Genomic DNA, 20570 nt, shown 5'->3' on the forward strand with positions numbered 1-20570 from the left:
TGAGGCCCACTTTGTGGCATGGACTGACGGTCCATGAGATGGGCAGGTTTAATTTGGTGATTTGTAATACTCAATCAGCCAGAGCAGATTGATTGCAGGGATTATGATTAGATTATAAGGAGCGCATAATTTATGAAAATTTCATTTCACGACATTACTTTTGATCAGGACAGATTTGGTTCATCGTGCCTTCTAAATGACAACTGTTTTTGACCTGTAAAACCACTGCATCCTGCATCAGTGACATTTTAAATTTAATGCCAGATAATGGTTATGATTCCAAAACATTTTGGGGGTATTTTTGGATAATACTACACATAACAGGTCTGAACTGCAAACAGCTTTGGAACCAACGAGGTCAGCAGCACCCTCTGTTATATTTTTCATATATTTACTAGGCATCTAGAACTAGGCACAGAATGAATTTTTTATTCCTTCACATAATGTTACATTATTTGGTCTCAAATTGAAGTTTTAAATCATTGGAACAGCTACGATAAATCATGTTTCTTTGGAAAAAAGTTGCTAAGCAAAAATAAAAGAATGGCATACTTTGTCAAGACAAAAAGAATATTATTTCCTGTGCAGACAACAAAGGTCAGCTTTATTTTCGGTGATCAATTTCCTCCTGTCTGGGAACAATAACTGCTTGCGTCACATACAAAGCTGTACTCGTGTTTCTGATAACAGGCAATTTGTTAACGGTGAGAAGTTTGAGGTCACTTAAATTAGAATTATGGTGCAAAACGAAATTTAACTGCTGCAGCCCAATATGCAAGCTTTTGAGTCTTCTGGAGTATGATAATGTACATACTGAGTCCAAATAGTTATCTTTCATTGGACATAATCTTCTGATACAGCAAAGCTGGCATTTTACCCATTCATTTGGTCATTGAGCTATGACGAAACCAATCATTTAACCATGATTAATATTTTCTTTGTTCCTTTGGTCTGTCTGGTTCAATTTGCCTTAGTTAAATTAGCAATAAACAGTCTTCTGAGAAATTATGGCTCAAAAAATCTTAACTAAAAACATTAAATTTTCATTGTTCTGATTGTTTTTAAACTGAAAACTTTAAAAGGCACAATGGCTATGGGGGGTTGGTAGGGCTGTGTGAAGTTAGTTCCTCATTTCCCAGAGATTTCCCAATACCAAATCAGAGAGAGGAGCACTTCTGTTTCCAGTTAACCCTCCCACTGTAAATCGAGTTCCCAGGGAGTGACTCTTAACCCTGTCTGTCAGGGAAATTTCTCCAGAATCTTTACCAGACCAGAAGGTGGTGGTTTGAATTTGAATGCGGATGCACGCTTGAGCGAGACACTTAACCATGAATTACCTGACCAAGCATACGGTTTTGTAAATGATATCTGAAATATCAGCCTGGATGCCATTGTATGCTAAAGCAGTCATTCCAAAACGGTGTGCTGGGGACCTCAAGTGGGTCATGAGAGTGGTTTGGCCAGATCCCATGACATGATATATCCCAGGTATTTTGATATGTTATGTATTCAAGAAAAAAATTTGATTCGGTACTTGAATATATATTAGCCTGATATTTTACTAAGGAGCGGGTCAGATAAAATTGTTTCTCTTGTTAAGTGGCTCGGGAAGCTTTGGAACCCTTATCGAGAAAGTGTGTAATATTAATGTCAGGATAATCACTGCAGTGTAACAGGCGTCACACTTGGTCTTCTCCATTCAGGTCATGGTTCCCAGCCAACAGAGCAGCCATCTCCTTCAGCCCCTGCTGTCTGACACACAGTACAAGGTGACAGTCACTCCAGTGTACGCAGAGGGCGATGGAGTCAGCGTGTCATCTGTGGGACGGACGTGTGAGTATAAACTTTTACTGGTGTGGTGCAGCGTCAGAGCTGTTAAAAAGTGGACGTGCAGTGTTGTGAAAGTGAGGATTAAGTGAAATACTGTATGTGTCATTTCTGAATACAGCCGTTTTAATGGCTAGCACCCTCATTTAATGTGCAACACTGAATATTGATCCACTGAATATTGAAGTAAAATAAATTTATTTGATTTAATTATTATCAAAAATATCAATTAACGGTTAAATCACCATATTTGTTGATAGGCAGAGCAACCTGTTTCTCACAACCAGATCAAACCACAACTCACAACCAGATTAAAATTTAAATATTTAACGTCTAATCTAAAACGTCCAATTACAGTCACAAAAGAAATGAATGAAAGAAGATACCAAATCACAGTTTATCTCTCTCAAATGAATCCCAAAATGTGCTAAGGTGCAAAATTCCAAAACCAACAGACTGTTAGGAATGTTCCTAAATGACCAGGGATGAAAATTAGAACGCCAAACCTAGATGCAAGACTCAAATGCCAACTCCCAATTAGATGCCAGATGCCAACCTTTACTCAAGAGTAGAGTCAGGGCCACCTTTTATGTTGTTGAAATAGGGGGAGAGACACCCCCTCTTCTCCCGGCCCCTGCATGCTTAATGCATGATCGGGAGGGATCCGAGGAATAATGGTCTCTTCCCTTTTATATATTATTATTGGTTCAGGTCACTCTACAACACAACACATCTTTTAATGTGATGAGGGAAATTAACCCTCTCCTGGTGAGTATTGTGGTGACATTAAATATTAAGGGTTTTGAGATTGTTTTGGGAGGAACAGAGCTTTGGCTATTGTGGAAATGTTTGTGAGCAGCTGTGTGGAGAGATTACATCATGCAATAATTAAATTAAAAGTTACAAAGCCAGCAGTGACACTGGCTTCTGCTTTATTCTGCTATGGCCTGACCCTGAATCTCCAACGTCGCGCCTGTATATGTATAAACCAGTTTTAAATAATAAGGTAGTATGAGGAATGTTAGTGTAAGGTTTTTTTTTTTAAATTTTCGATCCGACAAAATTGAAATGTTTGCCTCACAAAAAAGTGAGTCATTTTTCAGATGTTTTAACATGATACATTACTGCAGTTCAAGTGAACTAATATTTTGATGTTACATTTTTGTGGGCGTGACCTTCAAAGGACCTGAAAATAGCTGTGTGCCAACCAACCCTTGTGCCAGCCAGCCTCAGTCTCCCCTAACATACTCCAGTACCTTCGGTCATTTGCACCATAAATGTCATCACATCAATGAAACACCCTGTTAGGTTAAACCCCGCTAGGGGAGAGTCTGCACCTTTGCCTGGCTAGCAATCCCAACAAGCTAGCATGCTATATCAAAATTATGCAATCTGTTAGTCACTAAAAGACTATTTATGATTACATGCATTTGTATTCCTTAACATACACACACAATTCAGTAGCTGAAAAACACTTTCAGAAAAAAAAAATCATTACATTTAGCCAAAACAGACTTTTGACAATATCTCCCAAAATATTTATTGAAATCTCCCTCAGTTCTTAAGAGACAAAAAGAAGGTAATTTGCTGTGTTTAACCTGAAATACACCATTCAAGCTTGTTGCAACTACTTAAAAAGTCTGTGCTACATTTTGCCCCATGTTACATTTTTCCCTGCTCTCCCCTACCTTTACTCTGCAGAAATGTTCAGTCACAAGCAGAGGTGTCATTTGTTGGCGTTGTTATTTGGTGTTAAATCTTCCCTACGTCTCTCCCATACTGAGAGCCTCTGCATTAACTGTAAACGGGCAGGGTGACAAATATTGATTTTCTCCATTAATAAGCTTAATGAAAGTCATTTATAATGACAGCCTCCTCTCCTTCCAGTAATGAGGCAATAAAATGGCTTTTATTTCTGCTGGTGCAATTGATTATGTACAGCGTTGTAAAAAATTATTACCCTTGACAACCAATTTGGGATAGTTTCTTCTTTTGATAAAAAATGAAAATTTATGTATTTGAGTTCAAAAGGAAATGCTGCAAGCGGAAGAACAAAACACAAAACCTCAGTGATAATTAAATAATTTCATTGCAAGTCACACATACGAATTAGCTCCCATATTAATACTCAGTATTCCTGATGGCCAAGATATGCTTGTGCATATACGTGAGTGTTTAGATACATTAGTCTCTGGCACACCACTCTCAGAAGCACAGAAATAGTCTTGACCTCAGATTCTCTCCAGAGTTCCTGCAATCTTATTGGTTCTACCAAGTTTTAAGATTGTGTCATTAGTCTGTCTGAGTTAGCTTGAGCACCTGCTTGTGGTCAGAGCCCCACCTACGCAAGATCATAACTAATGTATTAGCAAAACACATCCCCACAATTTGTGGGAGTACTCTGAGATTATGCACCTGACAAATGAGGCTAGGTCAAAGGCATGGTCCTTGTTGCGGAGACATGATGGCTCCCTGTTTCTTCACAGTACCCCTCACTGCTCCCCGAAACCTTAGGGTGTCCGAAGAGTGGTACAACCGTTTCAGGATCACCTGGGACACTCCTCCATCCCCCACCATGGGGTACAGGATTGTCTACCAGCCTATCTCTGGTGAGTAAGAGCTAATTTGGGTTTGCCAGAATGGGGGAGGGGGGGGGGGGGGTTACTCTGGGGCTGAACAAATCATTGGGTAAATTGTAGAGAAAAATATATGGGAGATTTTTTTAAAAAGAATGAAAATGAATCATGGAGGGTCAAATGAAGCTGGGGGAATTTAAAAGGCTCTTCTGTACAGTAAAAAGTCTTGAAAATGTATATATGAGTCAAAAGATTATTGGAGAGGGCTGAGTTTTTTTTGTGGAACATAATCACAAGCATCTGGCAACACTGCATCTAAGACACTGCTTTTTGGAGAAGTGTATCCAAACATAATTTATGAGGGAATGAAAGGCTTTATAAAGGAGAAAAGTTTCTGAGACTGTTGGAAAAGGCTTTTATTCCATCTGCAACTGCATTCAGGCTGTTAACAGGACACTTTAATTTGATGGGACAGCATTTGGGGAAAATATCACTGGGCACGGCACGGTTTTCTGTAGAAAATCACGAGCTTGGAAATAAAGACCCACACGTCTCTGTTTCTCATTAAGTCTATAAAAAGAATATAATTAATTATAAGGAATATAATTATTTGGAGAGCAGAAAAGTGAAACTGGTTCTCCACCCACGTTTAAAAACACTCTGACTCATGTTAGGCGAGTAGCATAGACTGCGGATGGCTGAACTGGAGGTGAGATGACCGCGATACCCGCTGTCCTTATTAGCTGTCTGCCTCCCCGCTTTGCGCTGTCTGAAGCAGGCCCCGCCTCCCGCCCCTCCTGAAAGCCAGGGATGATTTAAGGTGTTCTCTGTGGGGGCGGGAGCCAGGGTCGCTGCAGCGGAGGCGCTGGAGGTCTGACCGCTCGCTCTCTCCCGCAGCTCCAGGCCCCGCCCTGGAGACCTTTGTGGGGGAGGACGTCAACACCATGCTGATCGTGAACCTGCTGACCGGCACGGAATACAGCGTCAAGGTCATCGCCTCGTACACCACCGGCTCCAGCGACGCCCTCGCCGGCAAGGCCAAGACATGTAAGTGAAGGGGGGAGGGCAGGTGCCGTCTCGACCAGCTGGCACAGCATTGTCCAAATGTTTTTGGAATGTTGCAATGTTACTGTGGCACAACAGGAGCGAAAGTGAGGATATAAGTATGTTGCGGATACAGTTCTGGTCCACTGTCAAAACCTGCCTATGCAACAGGGTGTGAAGGCGTGGCTGACTAAAAATGAGGCCGCCTCTTTGTTCTCAACTCCCCCGTGTGTTATCCCTGCTGGTCTAGAGCTTGATACCGATCTGGGGCTTGTGAGAAAAACACATTCTTCAAGAACAGATGCTTTTGACCTCTTTTGTGTCAGCATGCAATTCTGCGCACCAAGAGGTTGTCAACTGTACAGAAAGGCAGCTTTGTTTTAGAGCGCTTTTTTATTTTTCATTCAGTCGCTAGGTCGTTTTGATGTATCTTTATGTTTGAAGGCAAGTTTGTGATTTATGTTATGCCTTGACATATGTGACATTACTTCCATATTGAAGTAAAGTTTCCTAATATGCAAATATGCTGCCCAGAATGATGTAATTCCCAATTAAAACATTTCACACTATGACTCGCTGAAGATATGAAGGCAATCAGCTCACTCAAGGCAAACTAAATGAAACTAATTGAAACTCTGGCAACAGATGGGCCACAGTCAGCGCTGGCACAGCCTAGAATCTGGGTTGTGGTGTCCATCACTGCACCAAGACAATGTGGCTCTAATGGACACACCACTTGAGCCCAAAATCACAATCAGCCCATGATTTGCCACGTGTGTCTGGCCAAGCTGAATGCTGTTCTGACACAAACCTCCTTTGCCAATGCTAATATTCTTCTACTACATTTCTTTCTGTTGTACTGTGAATATTGTGAAATTAATATATTGTATGTTAGCAAATATATACGTATATATACGTATTGAACACAAGAATTCTAGCATTGTAACAGTACAGCACTGTAGCAGTGACTGGTCTGTACTGTGCATAGACAAGAGGAAACTGGGCACACTGTAAGCTCAGGGGCATGGCCCTCATATGTCTGTGTCTTCTTCCATGGCTTTAATGTAGGGTGGCTCTTGCCGTCTACAATAAGGAATGCAGAATATTTTGTACCCATCATATGCTTGCTGGGGTTCTTTAACATTCACCTCCTCAGGAGACAGCTAGCAATTGAATGCCATCAAGTGACTTGGGTTTCATATTAGCTGTGGAATTTGTATTCTGAGCGCAAACAGGAATACAGTCACTGAGCTTTGGGAGTAAGGGAGCGTGGTCAAAGGCACGTTGATACCAGTACTAGACCTTTTTAGTTCTGTTGCATTTTGTTCCTGCAAATGACAATTCAGAAATAATTCACATTTACTCTGAAAAAATCAGCATTTCCTTCATTTCCCAGGATTTCGTTCATACATTCTGTCTGCCAAATATTTTTATTTAAACACACTGTGGTGCGACCGTTAGGAGTGTGCTGAGGAAATAGGTTCTGTCACCTGTATATTTGAGATGGTGCTCTTACGGAGAATAGTTTCCAAATATTCTGACATTCAACTGGAATAATGTTCCTTTACATATAAATATGATATCACTGGGCACGCTACAAAGTAATATGTGTATGAGGTTGTCCTGTCAAAAAGGGAAATGGATTTGCTTTCTTCCAAAATCCCTTGGCCGTAGTTCAAAACAGTGCTGTCACCTCCTAAAAAGAAAGCAGTTTTTCATTTGAACCAAGTCATGCAACCAGTGACTCATAAGTGGTTTTATTCAAGATATGTGTCAGTATATGTCAGTGACTGTCGGGCCTGGGCTAGATGACATTCCCGACTCTCTACTGCTTTGAATGTTTTGTGTTATAATAATGTATAAACTGTACTGAGATGTGGCAATCATAATCTTCTATGACAAGCTCTACAGAGAGTATTGCATTGTGCTCTGCACACAGATCACCGGACATTGTATATTACACGCTGCATTCATTATGGCCTGGTGCTTAATTCAGGATTATGCAAATAGACTTTCTATATGTAAATTTCTGCATAAGACCAATGAGTCATGCAAATATTTTGTGTGCATTCAAACTGACCTCTGAATTGTTATTTTAACTTAGAACCCCTATGTGTGCACCCCCTGCATTATTCACACGTGCCACCAATATAATGAGAATCTGCTGCACAGTATCTTGTTCAATTTTCAATTTTGTTTCATGGATTTAATTCTCCTTAAGGACATTGTTGATGTATTATACGCCTCTTCGACAGAAAAAAATGTGATGGTTTTGACTTTTCCAGAAAGACACTTACTGTATGGCCATAAATGTATTGTTTTTTTCTTATCTGAAAATGTTAAACTAAATTGAGGATTACTAACTTTAAAAGCTCAGTCTGTACCCCTGTCATGGCATGAGGCCTAATAGGTTTTTCTGGCTTAACAGCACTGTAGCACACTGTTGGAAACAACCATTCAAGTTCATCAAAGTGCTTCATGTGCTGGACTGAGCCAAGAAACAAGCCAGGCCTCATTTGTTTCTGATTTCTCAATTCCAGTGATATGGAATTGAGCCCATTGGGTAAAATCATGATGTTGTCATGGTTATCTGTACCAAACCAGAAAACAAAAGATAACGGCAAATTTATCAGCTATTTTTGCTTTGTGACAGAGATGAATTCAGAAGGCTCCATGTATTTTCTTTCAGTGCCTGTGTGTTCTAGAACACTAAGCCTCCGCTGTGCCTAAGTATTCTAGAACTCTGGAGTCCCTGCAACGCCAAACCAATATGGCTACCAACATTCTAAATTTTTAGATTGATCCTGCCAATATGCAAAACACATCATTTAACCTATTGAACAGAATTACTGTACTTGTTAATGAGGAACAGAAGATATGGGGGTAGCCTATAGGTTATAGCCAAATCCAAATGCAATATCTCAGTTTAAATACACTGTTAGAACAATATTGATAATAATATAAATCTCAGCAAAACAAGTTTTCAGAGTACAAAAATGGCAAGTTACTCACACATACAAAGGAGTATTTGTAAGTCATTAATTAAAACATTCTAAGTGTAGGCCTGCCATTAAATGTATTGATTTCAAAATGAGGCAAAGTTGGCTATCTTAGCTATCGGAGATGAAGTAAGCCCTATTCCAAAGCAATGCTTCCCAGTGTTTCTTAAATGATTTCAAATAATGTGAACCTGTGTTGGGTGGTGTTTTAGTTGCCCTTTAACTTCAGAACAATTTCTGTCAACGTTAGTCACCCTTGGCACTTTAGAACATTGGCATTTCTGTTGAATTATGTCGCCCATGGCATTTGATGGGTTATTAAAAAATAAACACATTTTGTTGTTTGGTATTGGAATAGAAAATTCCTAACATAAAAAAATAGCCAATTTGGCGTTATTTGTATTCGCGTTATTTATATTTCACACTGCATACAGTCACATACCATTGCCTATGGCAATGCAGTCTGTTTAACTTTGTCATGGTTGTGAGACCCTGCTCTGAAATATGACTGCAAATATGTTGAAATAGTACTTATTTTGTTAATGTTATGCATTTGTAAACTTTCATGTATTTATTTATTTAAAATATTTATTTTAACCTAATTGATTTAACTATAGAGTAATATATGACTTTTTCTATTGATAACAGTTTTTGGCATGGTCATCTGCTGCTTCACACAGTGTATTATGTTAGGTGATGAATTAAGTTGCTGTTGCCAAACTGTGTTTTCTCTGGAAAAATGATTGTATTGTGGTATATTGTTGCATTTTTTTGTAAGTCAATGTTAATGACTATTATTATTATTACTATTATTTGGTCCCTTCAGTTGCTTTCTTTCACTCCCTACAGTTTCTGCCATTAGGTTTTAATTTTTTATTATTATCACTGACTGATAATTTGTATGGACACTTTAAATCTATATATATACCGTACCTGTTAATGCATTTTTTTCCACCTGCTGTCGACACAGTTTTCTGGCCTTGCCTCAGACTGTACCTTTCGTCAGGCGGCCAGGTTCAGTCCATGCTGAAATGAGAGTAACGCATGTCTCTTTTTCTCCTGCAGTGAAACTGGGCGTGTCCAACCTGAATGCCTACCAAATGCGTACAAACAGCATGTGCGCCCAGTGGCAACCCACCACTGCCTCAATGTACAGGGTGATCATCGAGTCCCTCCTCAGTGAGTACCACACACTGTATGACAGTTATGTAACGTCAGTGCAACATTACCTGGTGCACGAGTCTGACATGTTGAATCATGTGAAAATAGACGTCTTTTGTATTGCATATTGTCAACATTTTATATACAGACTGTTCTTCATCATCTTTTTACTTAAAGGAATGGACTCAAGTGAAACACAGATTTTCTTTGTTTAGTGGCCGCTTTTTGTCTTTAACAGAGACTAATTACACAAGGAATCTAGAACTTTCTGCTAATATACGTCTCACAAATGTTTTGACTGTGTACAGCTGTAGCAAGATGAAGATGATATATTTTTAATGGTCTTGAAAGCAACAGAATCTTCTTTAAACTAGTCAACTAGTCAAAATGGTGGTACTGTAGATAGAAGCCTAGATGAAATGAATAACCTACCCTTCTCATTTTACTTTCTTATGATCCTATGTTCTTCTAGAAAACCTGCCACTTCCTTTATTTCTCCTCCATATGTGCATTTTCACAGGCTGATTTAAGAACCAAGATTTGAGATATGAAATTTAAATCATTCTGGGCTTTCTGTGTGCTCCTATCCTGTCCTGTTTAAAAGTTAAAAGTACACAAAGCGAAAGACCATAAGAGCAATGCAAAAGAATAAGGTAAAAAGATTGTAATATTCTATTGTTCATATTATTCAGAAGTCTGATGGATGTAGGGACAAAAGTACTGTAGATACAGAGCTTAAGTGATAGGGAGTAGAGTCTTCACCCTGAGGGGAGAAGTTGAAATATTCAGGATAGACTGGGTGTGTGGGGGCCTGTACGATTTGTTCTCTCTTCCTTCTGGCCGGTTTTTCAAAGATGGTCCTGTGGTTGGGCCAATTATCTTTCTGCTCATTTTAACAATCCTGTTTATGGGCCTCTGGTTCACCCCAGTCAGAGAACCAAACCAAGCAAGTGTAGCAAACATCAGAACTGATTCAATAAAGCAGCAGTAAAAAGCTGGTAGAACAGCCTTATGTACTTACAGCCTTCTTAATATTCTTGAGAAGAAAAGCCTCTGACATTTTGAGAAGATCTGTTCGTCATTGCTCTTAAATGCAAGCTTAAGAGTCTATTATAGTACCCAGGTACTTGTACATTTCTGTCCACTCAATGGTCAGTCCAATCACCACCAGAGCCTAGGGGCCGGTGGGGGTATATGTCTATCTCATTTGTCTTTGTTGCAATCAGGTCTAGGTAATGGTCCTCACAGCGTGGTGTATAGGTGAGTGTGTGTGTGTGTGTGTGTGTGTGTGTGTGTGTGTGCATATTTAAAGGGTGGATAAACCAGGATTAGATTGATATTCAATACAAAATAAACCATTGGAAAACTCAGAGATCTACTTGAGCAAATGATGAAGAGTGGTGTGTCCTGGCTGTTTTTGTTCCAAAATGACCGTAACATGCCTGACATATAAAGAGCAAAGAGAAGCTTGCTGCAGTCCTTGGTTTCAGGACTGTTTTCCTCTTAGCATTTTTATGTAAACTTGTTGTCATGTCAAATTGAGCAACACCACACAGAATATCCAACAGAGGAAATGTTCTCATAGAAAGGGGAAATTAACAGAACTGTCTTTATAAATTAGTCTCATACAGTCCCTAAAACCCTGTTATCATCATTCATGAAATTACGATCATAACCTCAAATTACCTAATTTTTGTAACATTTCATATGACAGATTTTATTTTTCATCGCATCTGCTCTGTGTGTGTGATGACAGATGTTTATGTATTTCATATATCTGACTGGACCAAAATGGACAGTTTGTTTAAATGATAAATAAATGCCCTTTTTTGTGAGTGCTTTTAATAACTTCTTGCTGAGCTTGTCTGAAATTGCAGCCAAGACTTGGCTTGTGACTGAATTGTGCACTAAGAGATTCTTTTAAGCAAAGAAATCAGTTTAAAAACCTGTGTACATTTCAGGACTCATCCTATTCTTGGATTAGGAGTCTTGTGGTTTATGTTATTATGTGAATCACATTGAAAGTAAGTGAGCCAAAATGAGTTCCAGAGACAGAACTATTGAGGATCCAGGAAGTATATAAAAAAAACTGTAACTCCAATTTGGACATATAAAAATTGTTTTCTTCTTTTTTCTTTATAAAAATATTTTTGTTCTGGTGAAACAGAAGTCATTTGTTCTTGCTCCAGACACTGTAAAGATTAGAGAAAGCTGAAGATGTGTGAAAGATATTAAGGTTTTCTGAATTATCGTAAAGATAGCAAGTATTTCCTGAATATGAAATTAACCCCTGGAAGATGGTTTTAAAATAAATATCAGTTCCTGAGATAAAGAAAATGAAGCAGCCCACCCTACAGGAGGCCCCAAAATCAGATTCTTGCAGGCAGATTATCACACAGATCATGTGACATCCATAGATTGTATTGCACGTTTAAGATGTTTCACCAAAATCTGTTTCTGAAAGAGGTTATATTTAACAGGCTAGGGGTGTCTTTCACTAAGGCTGAAATATTTCGATTTAAAATATGTGAAGTTGATGAATTACTGCTATTAGTCTTTGTGTCTCAGTACATTGTATCTTAAGACTCCACTTAAATATTGCAGCTCCTGAGGTCACATGGGGTACTCCAGGTCCTTTTATTTTAAGAGGTATTAGCTTACAGCCTGCATGGAACAAAGATTTAGTTTCTTTTATTGTTTTTCTGTTTTTTTTTTACTGCGTGAAGCCCACTGAGGTTATCCACTGAGCAAATGTAATGGTTTGTCAGTGAATTATGCAGGCACTTTTTGTCATTTCAAAGGGTGTGGTGAGGTAATGATTGACATTGATCACTGAATTTGCCTGCCGGCACTGAAGCTCCTTTGCTGTCTGGGAAAGAGTCAGTTAAGAACTTTCACTTAAACTGAAATGAAACTCGTACTGATGAAACCTGTCAAGGGTTTATTTCACAAAGTATATTGGTCATTTCAGCAACAAGGCATGAGATTCTAACAATGCAAATTAAATAAAACAAGGAAGTAACATGTTCACTTCCATACTGTTAGCTAGTATGACATCCTAAGAGACAATGTGTAAGGCACAGTGTTAACTTTCCTTTCAGATGGGCAACGGCAGGAAGTGAGCGTAGGGGGTGGGGCTTCCAGGCATTGCTTCTATGACCTCACTCCAAACACCCAGTACAAGATCAGCGTCTACACCCAGTACCTCGACATGGAGGGTCCTGCGATCACCACCGTGAGCGCAACACGTAAGCATCTGCAGAGATTGAAAGGATTGAGAGCAAGATGTAATACTGAAACAAGCAATATTGTACCCTGTCTGGTGTACGTTTGTGTTGAGATGAAGAGTGCATTTTGTAGAACCCAGGTGTACTGCATTGTTTTGACACAAATTAAAACCGTAGCCTTTCAAAAGTGTTCTGCATTTCCCAGTGGGAAAATTGAGAGGCTGCTATCAAAAGTAATTATTTTTCCCTGTGTACATGAACTATCCCAATAAGAAAAGCTGAGGATGGTTTCAGCTGAGCAGACAAAATAAGTAATTCAATGTGCTTGAATAAAATAATCAAAATCACAGCTGTAATGGTAATATTGGTTATTGCTCCACAAAGTGCTGGTGATATGACATGCTGCTTGACATCTTCATGGTCCCAGTTATGCACAAACCATCTGCAGTGTGAGACACACATTGTATATTTAGTGTATTTTGTGTGGATGTGGAGGGGGGATATTTTTACATTCATCATAAAGCGTTTGTTCATTGAGCTCCTTAGTGCCTCGGTCAATAATGGCATTCGCCCAAGTGCAGTTTTGGCCCTGTTTCACAGTTGGCCTTTTTCTGTCAGCACATCTGCTCGGTATGTGATGACAGATGTTTAGGGTTGGGGAGTTGACCAGGGATCTTCAGGCTACAGCTGCATCGGTTCCGTCCAACAGCACAACAGGCTTCCACTGCCTTCCAGATACAGGCAAAAAGACACGCCTCTCCTCTGAGAGGCATACAGTTCTGCTGTAGACCTGCTTGGCCTGTGGCTTGCATGCTAATGTGTCAGAGGTGCACACGCGCTTCAGCTGCAACTTAACTCGCACAGGTGCGGACTGCACAAGCAAGAGAACGGTTACAACAGAAGAGAAAAGGAAAGATTATTAAACGTCCATGTTTTCAGGAGCGTGGAAATCCTTCACCTCTTTTCCTTCTTCTAAGTGTGTTCTCTGGAGGTCAGCGTTCTGAACGGATGTCCTCCCTTTGCGACCGGAGCTAAATCTCTCCAATCTGCCTGTTTCCACCCCCATGCTTCGTTACCCCTCTGCAGCGTAGATGTCACTTAGCTACAACAATAACCTGCCGGTGATGCAGCCCATTGGGCAGGCGATGAGGTGGGGAGAACTCCCCATCTTTCTGAGAGGGAAGCGCATTCATTACCGGGGGCACAGTTCCTCTTCTCTCACTGGCGGCTCAGCCGCTATCAGGCCACCGGTCTGCGATTAATCCAGTCCTGACCGCAATTAGCTCGCACGGCTTCTTTTGCTTTTCCCGCTGAGCTGTTCGCAACAGGGAACGGCAGGCAGGGGGTGGTGAGAGATGGAGGGCAGAGGGAGGTTCAGCAGAGATGAGAAGTGAAAAGCGCTAGCGCTTCTGGTTTGCTAGCTCCCAGGTTAGCTTGGGAAGCTGGGCGCCTTGACGCACGGGGGTGGAACCTGCTTTAGGCGTTAGCGTTTTGGGAGTGGGGCTCGGCTTGCGTTCCCTCTTTTATGAGGGCCCGGCATTTCCCTCTGTTAGGTGATGTTTCTGCTCACACCGTGGTAATGCTAATTCATTACTACGTTTAATGCATGGTAATGCTCGCTCAGGTGCATCGTATCCTGAGAGAAAAGCTTGTCTGGTGCTGCCGATGAGCAGAGTTCTGTATTCCTTCTTTAATGGCTTTTGTGTGCGCTGTGTCTGTGCTTAGTCCCTGTTCCGACGGAGCCACCGACCTCGCCCCCCACCACGACGCCTGCCCCCACCCTCCCTCCTGCCAAAGAAGGTGAGGAAAAAACGTCGCCTGACCACAACTTCTCTGACGTGCCCTTTAGCATAAGAACATTACATGTGACACGTGGCCTTTGCCAGTCTTATTGAACCAAACACAGAACCGAGATTTTTTTATTTGCCCTAAGCTTCTCCTTAATGTACACTGTACAATGATGTCTAAGCCATCTTTTTAATAAATTTAAAGTTACACGGTTTTAATCCCACAGCTGAATTTAAGATGTTTAACAGTTTTCTTTGGAAAGAGCTAATATATCATCTATTTAGTTAGCCATTATGCTCTTAGGTTACAGTGCTTGTGTTCCTCAACAATACACGTCAAATTAGTAATGACTTGTATAAAAATAGAAACTTGTATTTGCCTAAATATTTATAACATCAACCAAATATTCATGTGTCATTCGCAAAGGAATTTATTGGCCTTACTAACAACATGGTTCCAATGAATACATGAAGCGTTCAATTACTCTTTTATGATGCTCAGTGCTTGAAGCTAATTTTAAAAATCTTCACCACTTGCATTCCATACAAGTCCATTTACAAGCCCATTGCTGTAAAAGTACATCATTTCACCTTAGAAACATCTGGCGTGGTGACTTTTCTCCATGGAAGTTGTAATATTTCTGGAGATCATCAAAAAGAAAGTGTTATTGGAAACATTCGAGTCTGAAAATTATTGTAGTCGCATACCCCTTTGCCTCAGTGTGAGCTGTCATATCACGAGGGGGCTCTCAGTCATTTTTCATTTTTATTGTGGTGCATATGCTGTGTTTTGTACCTGCTGAATATACTGCAGCTTTGAGTCCCTGAAATGTGTCTCTTGTACCCTCTGATGAGGCTTTATGCACCCCTATGGGGTCCATGTATCCCTGGTTCAGAGCCAGAGCAGTAAACGGCCGATGTGATTAAGCTTTAAATGGCCGATGTGGATGGGCATTTTGGGGAATAAGTAGAGCTCGTTCTCAATCAGCTGAGTTCTTCTCCAGCAATCAGACAGTAATAGGGCCACTCTGCCATTTCCCAAAGTCCTGCGGCAGTGTGATTGCCTTTCACCGGCTTTCTCTTCCAGTCTGTAAGGCAGCCAAGGCCGACCTGGCCTTCTTGGTGGACGGGTCCTGGAGCATTGGTGACGACAACTTCCAGAAAATCATTCGCTTCCTGTACAGCACGACTGGGGCCCTTGATAAGATTGGCCCTGATGGCACACAGGTAAGATGTGCACATGCAGGTATGTAACCTTGGGTGTGTTAGTTTCAATAATTAATACATTGAATTTTAATGTTTCCATATCATACTGTTTTCAGGGAAGTGAGGATTATGTAATTATTGAATCCAGCGGTTTAAACCAGTTAACACCCCCCTTTGACGTCCAGCACTCTGAATACCGAACACAAGTGTATCAACTGTTAAAACCCCTCACTTATCCAACGAGTAAAATAGATTTTGTCAATTAAATTAGATAATTATTATCAAATATATCTATTATTATTTAAATTGCCAAATTAGTTGATAGGCCGAGCAACCTGTTGGATCAACCTTTATCAAATGCACAAATACAATCATAACCAGATTAAAATTGAGAAATTTAAATTTACAACAAATATTCACATCCAATCTAAAGAAGTTTAACTACATAAAAAAACCCAATGTTTCAGACATAGACACAGTCACATAAAGTGAATAAAAGAAAATAGCAAACCACAGCTTTCTCCCAAAATAGTCCTAAACCAAGATCAAAGAGCTAAAACCAAAAGACAGCCGAATATTCCAAAAAGCCAGGACAAATAATTCTTAAATTTCACCAGTTATGCTCTCCACATTCAGGCAAAATATTTTTCATGTAACAAAACCAAATCATACCACACTGGTTTCTGCTTTTAACTGAAACTAACTCTAAAAATAGAGCTTTCAACTATCAGAGCTGAACAACCATTATCTATATAGACTTTAAGATTTCCATTCAATGATCTCAATATCACAGATTGCATTCAAACTTCACCAAAGGAACATTCTCTTTGTGCACACTGGGTGTTTGAGTTTCCTCTAGAAGGCAATAAAGCCATAAAGTTTCAAAGGAGAGAAAACTCTTCAGGACCTCTCGTTAAAAGACCTCCGGAGTGACCCTTCACGCCCAAGGATGTTTACTTTGATCTTTGTGGCGCAGGAGGGGGAGAGAGAATGAACAGACACATTCCTATGTTCACACAAATGAAATTGTCTGTTTCATTAAGGTGATAATCTAAAAACTACATACCTGACACTGTGACACATAATTCAAAGTCAATCTGTCCAAAGGCAGAATATCTAAAGGTCTATTTGGATCTGAACTCAAGACCCAGAAGATTGTGGAATTCAGACCTTGGAATCTTACTATGGAACAAAGTATATTGTGCAGTTAAGATTGGGGAAGAAGCAGTGGAAATAGTCTGCTTATGAATGTGAAAAGTATTAGTATTGCATATATTAGTTGTCTGCTAAAAAGGTGATGACAGTATTTTGTGGGGTAACCTTTAGTGCTGCTCGAACATACTGCAGAAGAAGTACTGACACATAGGTTTCAACTGTTGCCACATTTGGGTTGAGAGAATATTTCTGAATGTGTCTGAAATCAAATTCAATGCCTATGACCTTGAATAAGGCAGATACAAGGTTTTTTTTCCCACCAGGCTTCAGTTGGTTTATCTGTTCCCTAACATACTGTATAAAATCAAAAGGAATGTGAAGTCTACCTCCATTTGAAGGTTTTTCATCTTTTTACAGAAAGGGAGGAGGATTTGTAGAGGCACAGTCATAGAACGTTCACAAGAGTCCTCATTTCTGAAAACATTTCCAGAGAGATCAAGAACACTATACAGTAATAGTGGAAAGATGCAAACATGTAGTAACTTGGCTCCTGCACATTGTGAAAGAGTGTACCCAGGCCATGCCAGTGCTAACAGAAGCATAGTCCTGTTGAGCTGCACATAGACCCAGTTGGCAGGGTATCCTCTGTATCATTACTTAGTAGAGACAGGCCGTCTGTGATCTGCCTGTACCATATGTGCAGTCCTCCAGCAATATCATTGCATTAGCTCAGCACTAGCTAACTTTGTGCTTTTCAGAGGACACACATTCTATGGACTGAATTTTGCAGCAGGTTCTTGAAGTGTAATCTCGGTATTGTTGCCTGAGAATGACAATGGGGACCGGCTACGGGTCCAGTTGTTCTTGGGCACTGTTGTGAGAGAGGCAGTTTCAGTCAGCAAGAGCCTCAACCGGCATCACAGAGCGGCTTTAAATCGAGCTAGTCCCCCGGGATCCCATTAGGCGAATATGGCCCAAGTCTAGACGTAGGAAAGAGAGCTCATCGATCTTCATCTGGCCGATCGCAGCCCGCTCATCTGCAGGTCTGGGCCCATGGATAGGAGCAAAAGACGGGGGGAAAAAGCCTCACAACTGACCTCATATACAGGCTTTGCATCGGATCATTCGAGACTGTGGGACGAAGGCGAAATTAAAGGCAACAGAGGTCAAGGCTGAAATAGCCTGCATTCAGACAGATTGGTAATAAGCCTCCAAACAAAGGAGGCGCGTTCTGCTGCGGCTGGGTGAAAGAGTGTGCTTCAGAGCGCTCGGGAAAGTAGAAAAATCAGCGGGGGAGAGTGACGGGGCTGTATTTCATCTGGCGGGGCGGTAAAGCTCTGAAAAGCCCTGGGTATTATAAAAAAGCGATTCTTCCCCCCGCACAGGTTGCGATTGCGCAGTTCAGCGACGACGCCAGAACGGAATTCCAGCTCAACTCGTACGGCGACAAGGAAACGCTGCTGGACGCCATTCAGCGCATCGGGTACAAAGGGGGAAACACCAAGACAGGCACGTATTAAATTTTTGCTCTTGGCCGGCCCGGCGGGACGAAGATGGGGCCAAACCCGTCAGGCAGCGCTCTGAGGCTGGGGAGGGGGGGGGGTGGACCCCCCGCCTGCGTGCTGTGATTTAGGAGGTGGAAACAGGTGCTTTCGTGCAAACAAGACAGGGAGCTCTGCCGGCCAACGTTTCCTTTCCTGGACAAGCAGACATGTTATTTTACAGCTGAGCTTTAATTTTCATGGCGAGAGCTATCTTTTCAGGATTTATTGTTCCACGTACTGTATGCCATTTGTTACCAGAAGCGAGTATTTCATATTTACGCGGACCAAATCAGCTCTGGCAACTATAGTTGAGTGACAGAAGAAGCAGCTATAATAAGATGTAAATATTTTCACATTTAAATTGCTCCCCGTGTGAGGGTACAGATATTTTGTTCTCATTTCCATGTCTATCGGCCTATTCCTATGGCATACGATCAAGCCAAGGGTTTGCCAAAAATGCGTGAACATTTGCTATTTTTGAAACACAGTGAAATGAAACACCTTGCATACTCTTAGTGGTTTTAGTACTGATTAACAAATTTTAGGGAAAGTGTGTGATCTCTCACTAACTAGGGAAACCTGATAGCCCTTAGTGACAGCCAGCTGTGAAGCTGCTTTTCCAGGCTGTTTTTTCTGGCAGCTATCGCCGTATCCGTAGATGAAACAAAGCTACTTTCTGGGGCCCTGTCTTTAAAACCCTAGGCACTTTGGGCTTCTGCCTGTGGAATGTCTGCCATCTGAATTTCATGTAACCAAACATGATTTGGCTCTTGTTTCGGTATGCATTTATTCATTAGTGCTTTCACAGCTTTTCACTCAGTGCTGAAAGTGATTGATTTGCTAGAGCCAGAGTATTAGGGCTAATCCCTTTATTTCATGAATTCATATTTAAAGGATAAACCGAGGATCAGGATGATTGGCCTCAGCAGTATTCATTTTATATTTATTCGGGTGGAAAACTGACGCACGATTAACCATAAGCTTCACCAAAATGTAAAACCTCAGTAAACTAAAGGTCCCAGTTTCTACTTAGGCCAGAAAGAATTGGGTTTATGTTCTGTCTGTTGCTGAAACTCAGAGCAGCACAGATTTATTATAGTCAAAAACACTATTTAGAAAAGGAAATAATTTTTTTCTGGAGAACTTAAAAACGTAAAATTAGCAAGCTCAGAGGCAAAGGTAAAAAAAGAGAAAAATCGCCCTGGATGATTTATGAAATAAATAACAAGTTTGTTCTTTTATATTTCATGCACTCTGGAACTGGACTTTTGATTGATGATTTGGCAGTTGGTCGAGCTCCCCCATCCATCGAGGGAGTCGTACATCTGGGAAGCACCTACGTGCACAGATAGAGGCCACTGCTCTTCCACGCCTCAGCGGCTATTGCATTTTCAGTTTACTCCATTTGTTTTAATGAGATTTTAAAACAGATATAGCTTATAAATTCAAAGAGTAATGTTGACTCTGTTGGTCGGTCATTTTTCTTTCTGACAGGCAGCCTAATAAAATGGTAAAAGGACAGTTGGGAGGCCGGGCAAAGCTCAGCCTCAGCCCAGATTAAATTTGTGGCAATCTACTCCTGTAGTGCTCTCGCCTCTCTCCTCCGTGATGCTACATATTTTATTCAAAAGATGGTTTAAGAGCTGCCGCCTGTAACCTTAGACATTATGAAGAGATTAGAAATGGTAATTGGAATTGGAAAGACTCGGGAGTGATGCCTTTCTGTTTGCTTCTTCCACGGGAGCTCGTGCTAGTGTTCATTACAATCTCTGTGTGTGGGCCCGCGAGGTGCGGCATCCCCCGCTTTCTTGCAATTTGATTAATTGCACGTGCCACTGCCGACGTTTGTGTCCGGGTGAAACAGATGCATTTAATTAGGCTCCAGATTCCACGGTACATTGCGACTCACGAATGGAACTAATTTCAAGCCTAACTGTCCGACAGCGCGTGGAAAGAACGCTCGGTGTGGCCTTGCTAATGTGGTCATCTCAAAAGCTGAGTAATCACTGCTTTCAAACCGAGCCGTGCTTTTCAGCAAATGAAG

At 40.9% G+C, this 20570-nt stretch overlaps 1 protein-coding gene across 3 annotated transcripts in view; it reads left to right on the plus strand.

The window, feature by feature from the left end:
• col14a1a (collagen, type XIV, alpha 1a) overlaps nucleotides 1–20570 on the plus strand; it is a 113684-nt gene that overhangs the window by 51147 nt on the left and 41967 nt on the right. For all 3 annotated transcript variants that reach the window (XM_035389260.1, XM_035389270.1, XM_035389280.1), the window contains exons 20-27: nucleotides 1704–1833; nucleotides 4314–4436; nucleotides 5301–5450; nucleotides 9512–9625; nucleotides 12709–12855; nucleotides 14560–14634; nucleotides 15709–15848; nucleotides 18368–18491. In XM_035389260.1, the coding sequence (XP_035245151.1) occupies nucleotides 1704–1833; nucleotides 4314–4436; nucleotides 5301–5450; nucleotides 9512–9625; nucleotides 12709–12855; nucleotides 14560–14634; nucleotides 15709–15848; nucleotides 18368–18491 (1003 nt within the window). The remainder of the gene's footprint in view (nucleotides 1–1703; nucleotides 1834–4313; nucleotides 4437–5300; nucleotides 5451–9511; nucleotides 9626–12708; nucleotides 12856–14559; nucleotides 14635–15708; nucleotides 15849–18367; nucleotides 18492–20570) is intronic.

The sequence above is a fragment of the Anguilla anguilla genome, chromosome 1 (assembly GCF_013347855.1).
Source record: "Anguilla anguilla isolate fAngAng1 chromosome 1, fAngAng1.pri, whole genome shotgun sequence".
Taxonomy (NCBI): Eukaryota; Metazoa; Chordata; class Actinopteri; order Anguilliformes; family Anguillidae; genus Anguilla; species Anguilla anguilla.